This window comes from Numida meleagris, chromosome 25 (genome assembly GCF_002078875.1).
Source record: "Numida meleagris isolate 19003 breed g44 Domestic line chromosome 25, NumMel1.0, whole genome shotgun sequence".
Classification (NCBI taxonomy): Eukaryota; Metazoa; Chordata; class Aves; order Galliformes; family Numididae; genus Numida; species Numida meleagris.
This window is the reverse complement of record NC_034433.1, coordinates 1893097-1903698: the sequence shown is the minus strand read 5'-3', so window position 1 is coordinate 1903698 and position 10602 is coordinate 1893097. Positions and strand designations below refer to the sequence as shown.

At 53.1% G+C, this 10602-nt stretch overlaps 1 protein-coding gene across 3 annotated transcripts; it reads left to right on the top strand.

Moving 5' to 3' along the window:
- On the top strand, window positions 131-8283 carry PPP1R15B (protein phosphatase 1 regulatory subunit 15B). Of its 3 annotated transcripts, none has more exons than XM_021377151.1 (4): window positions 131-1792; window positions 4621-7107; window positions 7503-7586; window positions 7852-8283. In XM_021377151.1, the coding sequence occupies exons 1-2, from the start codon at window positions 332-334 to the stop codon at window positions 4831-4833; spliced, it is 1674 nt and encodes a 557-aa protein (XP_021232826.1). In that variant the 5' UTR covers window positions 131-331; the 3' UTR covers window positions 4834-7107; window positions 7503-7586; window positions 7852-8283. The 3 variants fall into 3 exon arrangements, with proteins under 3 accessions (XP_021232826.1, XP_021232825.1, XP_021232823.1); XM_021377150.1 differs by having other exon boundaries at window positions 7675-8283; XM_021377148.1 differs by having other exon boundaries at window positions 7503-8283.

Sequence of the window (10602 nt, the reverse complement as noted above, 5' to 3'; positions counted from 1 at the left end):
GCGGCTGATGCAATCCCCGCGCTGAGAGGTGGGCGGTGCCTTTCCACTGCCCCGTGGGGGCGGGGCCTTAGCTCCGCCCAATGAGCGGCAGCGTAGCGGCGTGACGTTTCACGCATGCGCAGTCACCCACGGCCCGCCCCCCGGGGCTCGCGCCGGCCGGGGGCGGGTGTAACCGTTGCGCCCGCTCGCCCGCCGCCATTTTGTCGCTCCAGTCGCCGACCGCCCCGACCCCTCAGGATGGCGCCCAGATCCCGCGGCCCAGCGCGCTGCTCCGCCGCCCCGCACCCCCGGCAGCGCCGTCGACACCGCTGAGGACCTTCTCGCACCTCTCATGGAGCCGAGCGGCCGGCAGCGGCCCGGCCCAGCCGTGGGGCCGGCTCAACCCGGCTCGCCGCTCGGCTTCCCGGTGACTTGGCCTAAGCTGGCCGGGCCCAGCGCGGCCCAACCCGCCGCGTCCCCCTCGGCCCAGCCGCAGCCCAGCCCGCCGTTCTCCTGGCTGCGGCTGCTCTCTCAGCTCCTCTCCCCGCTGCCCGCGTTGCTGCAGCGGCTGCGGCCCGGCCCGGCGCTGAGCAGCGCGCTGTGCCCCGCGGGGCCTTCCCCACCGCCGCCCTCTCTGCTGCTGCTGCCGGAGCCACCCGCTTCGCTGGAATGGGCCGAGGAGAAAAAGAAGGGACGGGAGGGCCCGGAGCCCGAGCAGGGGCTGTGGGGAGCGGGGCTGGCCGTGCCTCACGCCGGGTTCCTCTCTTTGGTGCTGGGAGCCAGCGGCCCGGCGTGCCGCTCCGCCAAGAGCCATCTGCCGCAGCCGCTGAGCGCCGAGGCTTGGGGAGGGCCCGGCCGCCTGCCCGAGGTGGAGCTGCTCCGCAGCAAGCGCCTGGATTTCTTCCAGCTGCGGGGCCTGGCCGTGCCCGAGCCGGACCACGGCTACTACAGCCTGGAGGAGGAGCAGCAGCACAGGGGAGCCCTGCGGAGGGACTGCGAGCAACCTGGGGAGCAGCACGGAGCGCAGAGGCAGCCCGACGAGCTGGAGGGATCCTGGGGTTCGGCTGAGAAGGGAGAGCTGCAGGAGGAACCTTGTGCTGCGGAGGACGGTGAGGGCTCTGAAACAGAGCGGAGCCTGTTCGTGTCGGCCAGGCCTGCCTGTGCTAATAAGTTAATAGACTACATCCTCGGGGGGAGCTCCAGTGGGGAGGAGAGTGCGGATGATGAGGAAGACTGGGATGATGACGATGGTGATGATGGGTTTGACAGTGAAGGGTTGCTCTCAGATTCAGATGACAGCAGCCAGAACGGGGAGAGGTTGCATCTCTGGAATTCCTTCATCAGCCTGGATCCTTACAACCCTCAGAACTTTACAGCGACCATTCAGACATCTTCCAGCGAGCCAGGGAAGGGTATGCCCTGTGTGTCCGATGTGGGAGAGGAGGAGGAGGAGGAGGAGGAGGATTCTTCATGGGCAGAGTCTTCTTCAGGCTCTCCTCACCCCAGTTCGGAAGATGAGGACGAATGGGATTGTAGCAGCGTGGACGAGGCAGAAAACTTGAAACTCTGGAATTCATTCTGTACCTCAGATGATCCTTATAACCCTTTAAATTTCAAGGCACCCTTTCAAACAGCAGAGAAAAGAGGGAAGCCCGGCTTCAAAGGAACAGAGGGGCTGAGTTTGGTCACTTCTGAGCATAGTCACTTAACTGTGTGTCGGGTACAGCTGGAAAAGCATAACTGTGGGGTCGCAGACTTGGTGCAGCATGGCGTTCTTTCTGGTGAAAAATGTAGCAGTACCAAGAGGAAAAAGGTATATTTTGTTTCTAGCTTTGTGTTTTTGACTGTGGTATGTGGGTGAGGTCATTGGCACCAGGATTCCAGAGGCAATGGTGCCAAATCATGCTCCGTGAGCTTATGGTCTAATTATGCGGCTGAAAGCAGCGTGCCTCTCGTTACGGCAGATCTCGTCATTCAGTGACACAGAGCACGGAATTTCTTTTAAGTTTTGTTTCCAGACTCAAAGTGAAATTTTCTTTTTAAGGCGTAACTTGCATTCTGTATTTGCGTTCTATTTGCGTTCTAATTTCCATCATCAGAGAAGCAGATGAGAATCGTGATCAACATTTTTCCACTGGAAAGTACCATGTTCTCTTATGAATCATGCTGATAAGTATTTTAGGACCTTTGTGTACTTATAGTGTAACCAGGACCTTGTGTTGTAAGCATATAGGTGCGTGACAAGCCTGCTGGAGTTACAGACACCAAATGCCTTTTGGAGGAGGAAAAGAATTCTGCTTTGAGTTGGCACGTGCTGCAGGAAGCCATTAGAGTTTCACTGTGAGGTGCATTAATGCTCCTCGGTGTGCTAAACGTTTTAGTGCACGTGCTAGGATTCATGTAAAATGATTCTGTGATAAGGGACACTGAGGTTGGAAGGAATCACTCAGATTATCTAGTCCAGCTGTCGACCCATCAGCACGGTGCCCTCGAATGGGTTCTGTGATGCTGCAGATGTGCACAGCTGCTTTTCAGGCATGTCGTGCTCCTCTGAGTCTCTCCTGGCACTTCCAACCTTTGTGTGAGTAACAGCTGGTGATGCTGAGTCCCAGGGACCAGTGTAAGAAGGCAGCAAAGAGGAAAAAGTTGCTCCCTGCTTTCCTTAGCATTCTTACCAGTAAGAGATGTGTTGGCCTCTTTGAGAGCCTGGCTTGGGTGTGACTTCATACCTGTTCTAGCTGGGGCTGGCGGTGGTGGCAAACTTGAGGGTTAGCACAGGTTAAACTGTTGTTTTTCCATTTGGATGGAAACGGGTTTTTTTTGCAAGCTGTCCTTCTGAACTGATACTGAGCTGAAGCACTGCAGTGTGGCACGGATGAGCCCAGCTGCAGGTTGATACTGTCGTGGCCTAAGTGTTGTGTGGCTGGGAAGTGCACTTCACAGCAACCAATTTCACGAATAGATTTTTTGTTTTGAACTAGTTTACCGTTTGTGAACAGCGATCGAGCCACGATATTTGGCACAACGTTACAAAATCCAGTAATTGTGCCCAAGGGTATCTTAGACTGATGTAAAAAGGCTGAAAGGTGGCAACTCGCAAAGGGATAGGCTGATGTAACAGCTCCGTGTGCCTGAAGGCTGATTCTTAATTAGCCCTCTCTGCGAAATGAAGCAGAGGGCTCTGAACACTGACCCATGAAATGTTTGAGTCACTTGTACCACTCACGGCCGCTTCCTGTGTGGCATCCTGCAATCAAGCAGCAATATCTGTTCCTGAAGTCATAAAGCCCAGGGGCCTTTTGTTTTGCTTTACAGGGTAGCAAATGCATTCACTCTGCAGGAGGACATGTGGGGTTTGGTGCCCACGCTTTCACAGACCCCCTAGGAAGTAAGCTGGGATGGCTGCACTGCAATCAGATTTCAGCAGGTTGCTTTCAGCACCATCCCTGGTGGGTTCTGTATTCTCTGCTGGTGGTTATTTCTCCTTTTAACTGTTACCTTCATGTTTTCTTGAAGCTTAGAAGATTGCCCTACCGCATAAAGCCACCCCACCCTGCACTCCTGGTGGTGCTGGCGTCATCTGGGTGTGAAACTGTGGTTCTCTAGTAATAAACCACAGGAGCAGAGCAGCAAATGTTTGGTACATCCCTGGATCCCTTCCTGAACTTCCTGCAGCAAATTCAGTCCCCTTAGAACCGTCTGTAACTACAGTGGTTTCCTTGTCTTCAAGAAATGATCCTAGTCTGAAAGTCAGGGAGCTATGGCAGCGAGCTGGTGTGTCCTTTTCAGCTTTAAGCCTTTTGCATAGTGCCATGAAAAGCAGCCTGTAGTTCTGTAGGCATCTGAAGTAGCTCAGCTTTTACTTCCCGCTCAACAACAGGACTTAGATCTCTACACAGTGATAGGGAAAGTGCTGTTGAGTTTAGGTCTTGAGCCTGTAAGTTTTTGTATTGAAATAGCCCAGTAGTCCTTCAGAATGATGAGGTGTGTATAAACTCCACGTGTGCTTTAAGGTGCAGTGACTTGAACTTCCTTTCATTAAATGTGATGCTCCCCTGAACGGATGGGTTTGCTCCAGTCATCCAGCAAACCAGTCCTTATATGTAGCATAGTAGGATTTCTTATCGGTGCTGAAGCTGACTCACATGGTTACTCATTGTACAGGGCAATCATTGTTGCTATTTTTATGGTTTGTATAACCAGAAACCCGGGTCCATAGCACGTTTCTAAGCAGAATGCTCTCTTGTGATACGTGGATCACCCAATGTAACCTGCTGGAGCTGTGTCTGCGTGATCAAAACCCAGCACTGGTGTGGTGGTGTGCATTATTTCATAGGGAGCACTGTGTAATCTGCCCTCAGCCCAACGAAGCCTTCAGCTGCCATTGAGAAACCACATGGAAGCTGGAGCACTGCTTTGGGAAGGGGGAGGGGTCAGCCAGTGGAGCTGAGGTTACTTTTAAACCTGAGAGGTGAAATACACTCTTCTCTGGTTGGTGCAAAGCCCTGCCATGAGCTGGCAGAGTAGCTGAGGGCTTTTTTTGATGTTTTAGACATAGAAAATTGCTCTGAAGGTATTTAATCACACGTACAGATGAGGTGTAAGCTCCTTTCGCTTTAATACATGACTTGTCTTTTCCAGGTGACCTTCCTTGAAAAAGTGACGGAGTATTACGTGAGCAGCGAGGAGGATCGTAAGGGACCCTGGGAAGAGCTCGCACGGGATGGCTGCAGGTTCCAGAAACGCATCCAAGAAACAGAAGAAGCCATAGGATACTGCTTCACCACAGAGCATAGACAGAGAGTTTTTAATAGACTCCAAGAAACCTCCCACCAGGGGGATGATCTCTTCTAGCACCTTAACACGTTTGGTAGCTGTGTGACCCTGAGCACTCACAAACATCTTCCAAACCGGAATTGGCAGCTGCGTGTGCTGTTTTGAAATGGGGAGAGAAGTGGGATTTTAACCATTTTCCCTGGTTTAATATTCAGCCAACAGATACGCCCGTGTGCATCCCATTTTGATATCCAGACAAAACCCTTTGAGTATCCTTGGGGCTGAGGGTGGTATAATTGCATTCCCCTTTAGTAACACTTGAGAAACAGACTGCTTTGGGTTCAGTCCATTCCAAAAATGCCTTGTCTGCCCTATGTTGAGAAGTGGTGGCTATTCAGTTGGAATTTTGCACTTTGAAAAAGCAAAACCTATTTTGAAGGAAATATTTATGGGGTTCAGAACCTCCGTATTGCAGTTTTGATTTAAAGTTTGTGTTGGCATGTGCTGGTTTGTTTGGGTTTTTTTTGTGTGGTTCTTCATTTTTTTTCTAGCCTGTACAGAAGTCTCCAGTTCTGTTAGCTGATGATGTTAACTTTAGTGTGCAAAGCAGGTGGCATTCTCCTTCCTTCTGAGGTCCCAGTTCTGCGTGTAAGCGATGGATTGTGTGACACTTTGATGTCTTAATACTTCAGTCTCACACTGAGGGATTCAGAGGAGCTCTGGTGCACTGCACGCCCTTTGGGTTGTCTTTATTTAAGTAATACCTTAACCCAGCCCTGTTCCAAGGGGTGTTGTCTACTTGTGAACCTCACCTCTTAGCTTCCAGGCCAGTGAAAGGCCTCATTGTGATCAATAATTGAAGCTTCAACACGTAGTAAAGCTGTGGCTGATGCTCTGAGTTCAGGTGGCTGTGCATGGGGAGCAGTGCTGTAGTTCTTCAGGCCATCTTAGAACAACTGGATTCTGCTTGTTGAAGGTGGATTGAAGTGGAGCATTCCTCGTATTGCTTTCATCTGGTTCTTGCAAGGAGAATTATCTTCAGCTTCTGGAAATCTAGAGCTAGGGATGCTGTGTTCTTTACCAAAAGCAGTATTAATACCTCCATGCGCCTGCACTTTTGTTCACCTGGTATCCAGACAACGTTTCACATCTGGGATCTGCCACTTGAGGTCCTCAGTGGAAGGAAAATGCTCCTTATTTGTGTTCCTAGCCTGTTTCGCTGCCGTTCCAGTCAAAATAAGGCAGCAGTGCAGTTTGGATCTGCTTTTGGAGCTGAAAGATGATGTGTTTCAGTTGGCCAGGCCGCGAGGTCGTGCAGCGGAATGAAAACCAAACATTAAATCTGAGGAATTCCTATCAGTTTGCAAAGAGGGGTGTGAGTCAAAATGGTTTGCTTCTTGATTCGTTCAGCCGAGCAGACGTGGTTCTGTTCTTGAAAGGGAGAAACCTGTGAGCACTCCAGGTTTGGCATCTCCAATGAACTCAAGCTTGAATCCAAAAGGAAGTCATGGATACAGGGAGAGAAGAGCTTGACAGAATACCAGGTTTTCTGCTTTTTCTTCCCCTGCTTTTGGCCACGTTGTCTCCAATTTCAGAGCTTTTTGGGTTTACACTTCTTGCATTAGGTATCTTTGGATTTAAACATTGCATTTCTTTGCTGCAGGTTAGAAGCATTAAAATTAGGGAATGTGGAGGGTCAGCTGGAATACGGTAGAGCTGTGACACAAATACAAAGCTCATTCCTCTGCTAGATTGGTTGATTGAAGGCCATGCAGCAGCAGTGTTACTTGGATCCCCTTGGAATGAAGAAATCCTTCTCCTCTCCTTCACATCACGCCCTCAAACTCTATGGAGCAGCTTTCTGTTTTCAGGGCTTGTTTGGTAAGAGGTGCTCTGCTTTTTTTGTCCAGGAAAAAGCACACAGGATGACTGTGGTGGTAGAGCTACAGAAAACACGTTGCTGTGTGATCCTAGCACGACTGAGGAATCAAACTGCTGTTCCTTGCTCATGGTAAAATACACAATATCGATTTTTCCATAGCACTCCTGGTTGATTTGCTCTGGGAGAGCTTGCTGTGCTGCAGCTGCTCCGGCCAACGCACCCGGTGTGCTGCTGTTGGCAAGAAGCTCTGGAATGATGGGAATTAACACCTGCTCGTGCTGCTCCACTCTTTGCAGAGACCTGGGAAAGGCTGCAGCTGGAAAGGAGCGGGGTTGACGAATGGGTCCCAAACTCCATTTCCAAACTGCTGCTTCCAAAAGCACTTCTCATTTCCGAGCTGCTTTCGACCTGCAGCACGGGGAGCGCTCAGGCCTGAAACTGGTGGCTCTCAGTGAGAAGTGGCTGCTTGGGTGAGTTCCTCCCCGCCTCTCAAACCTCGTGCTTTCAAAGCATCCAATGTGAAGCAGTAGGAAGTCATCAAACACTACATGAATGAGCAAGCTAAGCCCATTTGCCACCATTTCCCCTACATCATACCCGAAAATGGCCTTGCAGGGCCGCGCACGCGTGTGGTTTTCAGTGAGACGTGAAAGACAATGCTGAACTTTAAATCAAAACTGTAACGCTCAGATTTTATTTTTGTATGATTTAGAGAAAAGCCTGAAGGCCTTCCGCATTGGCTTTATACGGATTCTAATTGATTTGTGTCGAGCTTGTTGGGTTTTTTTATACATCTAAAGTTCTATTTCTGTACATAACAAAACTATTCGGGAACTAATCTGTAAATTGTAATAAATATTTGCAGGATAAGGCCGTGCTGTTGTTCTCTGGGGGAGGTGCCGTGTAGGCGTTGTCTTCCTTTTGCTGAAGCTCTCTGTGCTGGGATAAGGTGAGGTGTTGTTCTATCAATGGGAGTGACTCAGGGTGCCAGCAGCTGAGCTCTTTAATTAGAGCCACATCACCCCTGTGTTTTGCAGTGTAGAGCTGGCCTTTAATTCAGCCAATTATTCCTTCTCGTGTACGCTGTAATGATGTAAGAATAGGAGAGCGTGCTGTCTGTCCCCATCTTCCAGCACAAGCAAGTTTCACCCTGTGCTCGCAGCTCTTCCAGGCCCCTCTGGAACCACCTGATGCTGCATTTGTTTCTTTAACAGCACCGAGCTGGACGAGGACGAGCACTTCAACCAGCCTGGGGTGCTGCCCTGCTCTGAGTGCTTGAAAGCAGAGAGCAAACCTGTGTCATTACTATGAGCTGCAGCAGCTTTTCGAAGCCGTGCTCGCCTGTTCTGCTGGCTCCAAAATCCGGAGGACTGAGCGTTGTCATTTCTTTTTACACGGCGCGATAAAGAACGGGAGCTTCCCTGTGCCTGGCAGCGCATCAAGATGCCATCTGCAATGGAGACATCCTGCTGGGATTCTTTTTATTCTATCAGCGCTGAAGTCTGCGGTTGGAGCCCAGCTGATGGTTTGCCCGCGTTGGAGCAGAACTGTTCCTTGCTCTGTGGCTGCATCTTCTCCTGGGGGCTTCAGAACTTGTTTGTCAGCAAAGCACACGGGGAGTAAATAAGCTGCTATTTTTGTACTCACCGCTGATTGCATCCACTAAAGCAGCAATTGCAAACGAATGCAGCTGCAGAGCTGGTTCAGTCCCATGAAAAAAAAAACAGTTTCCTCCGCAACTGNNTTGTGTGACGCTGTGCTCCTGTCCGCCTGTTCCTGTGTCACCCTGTCCCCATGTCACCTCGTTCTTGAGGTGTCACTGCGTCCTCGTGTCACCCCGTCCCCATGTCAGTCTCTTCCTTGTCACCCCATCCCTGTGTCACTGCGTCCTCGTGTCACCCCGTCCCCATGTCAGTCTCTTCCTGTGTCACCCCATCCCTGTGTCACGGTGTCCTTGTGTCACCCTGTCCCCTTCTCACCCCATCTTCGCCTCACCCTGTCCTTACGACCCTCCCCATTTGTGTCACCCCGTCCCTGTGTCACCTCATCCTTTTGTCACCTCGTTTCTGTGTCACCTCGTCCCCGTATCACCTATTTGTGTCACCCTGTCCCCACGTCACCCCGTCCCCATGTCCCCTTCTGTCTGCATCACCCCGTCCCCATGTCCCCTCTTGTCTTCATCACCCCATCCCCATGTCCCCTACCTCTGTGTGTCACCCCGTCCCCGTGTCACCCCATCCCCATGTCCCCTCTTGTCTTCGTCACCCCATCCCCATGTCACCCGGTCCCCATGTCCCCTGCCTCTGTGTCACCCCATCCCCTTGTCACCACATCCCTGTGTCACCCTGTCCCCATGTCCCCTGCCTGTGTGTCACCCTGTCCCCGTGTCACCCCGTCCCCATGTCCCCTCTTGTCTTCGTCACCCCATCCCCGCATCACCCCGTCCCCATGTCCCCTGCCTCTGTGTGTCACCCTGTCCCCATGTCACCCCATCTCCATGTCCCCTCCTGCCTGTGTCACCCCGTCCCCATGTCACCGCATCTCCATGTCACCCTGTCCCCGTGTCCCTTGTCTGTCACCCCATCCCCACGTCACCCTGTCCCCATGTCCCCTATCACCCCATCCCCGTGTCACGCCGTCCCTGTGTCCCCATCCCCGTGTCACCCTGTCCCTGTGTCCCCATCCCCATGTCACCCTGTCATCATGTCCCCTCCTGCCTGTGTCACCCCAACCCCATGTCACCCTGTTCCCGTGTCCCCTGCCTTTGTGTGTCACCCCATCCCCATGTCACCGTGTCCCCATGTTGCCTCCTGTCTGCGTCACCGCATCCCCATGTCACCCTGTCCCTGTGTCACCCCATCCTCATGTCACCCCGTCCCTGTGTCCCCTACCTATTTGTGTCACCCTGTCCCCGTGTCACCCTGTCGCATGTCCCCTGCCTTTGTCACCCCATCCCCACGTCACCTCATCCCCGTGTGCCCTGCCTTTGTCACCCCGTCCCCACGTCCCCTCCTGTCTGTGTCACCCCGTGCCCCCTGCCCGTGTGTGCGGCCTCCTGTTGCTGTCACCCGGTGACGCCGTCCCCGTCCCCAGATCCAGGCTCGCGGTGACGAGGCGCGGTACTGCTCGCTGCTGCGCCAGCTGCTGGACGACCACAAGGACGTGGTGACGCTGCTGGCCGAGGGGCTGCGCGAGTGCCGGCGTCACATCCAGGTGGGGACAGCGCGGGGACAACGCGGGGACAATGCCAACCCAAGTCCCGCACCTCTGGGGACGTCGGGTGACAGCGGGGCGTGCACGCGGGGTCAGGTCCCTGGGGTTTGGGACATGGGGGGACATTGGGGTGTCCCCAGATAGTTGGGTCCCCAAATGTCTTTGTCCTTGGTGACGTTGGGTTGTCCCCAGATAGTTGGGTCCCCAAATGTCTTTGTTCTTGGTGACATTGGGGTGTCCCCAAACACTGTGTGCTTGGACATTTGGGAAATGGGGTGACATTCAGTTGTCCCCTAACGCTCTGTGCTTGGACACTGGGGACATGGGGTGACATTGGGGTGTCCCCAGATGCTCTGTGCTTGGACTTTGGGACATGGGGTGACATTGGGGTGTCCCCTAACACTCTGTGCTTGCACATTTGGGACACAGGTTGACATTGGGGTGTCCCCTAACGCTCTGTGCTTGGACACTGGGGACATGGGGTGACATTCAGGTGTTCCCTAACGCTCTGTCCGTGGACACTGGGGACATGGGGTGACGTTGGGGTGTCCCCAAGCGTTTGAATCCCCAAATATCCACTCCCTTGGGGTGCCTCTGCCCTTGGGGACACGGAGGTGACCCCGAGCCGCCCCCCGACCCCCGCAGGACGAGCGGCTGCTGCGTCCCTTCCTGGACAAGACGCTGACCTCGCGCCTGGGCATGCGCATGCTGGCATCCCACCACCTGGCCCTGCACGAGGACAAGGTACAGCC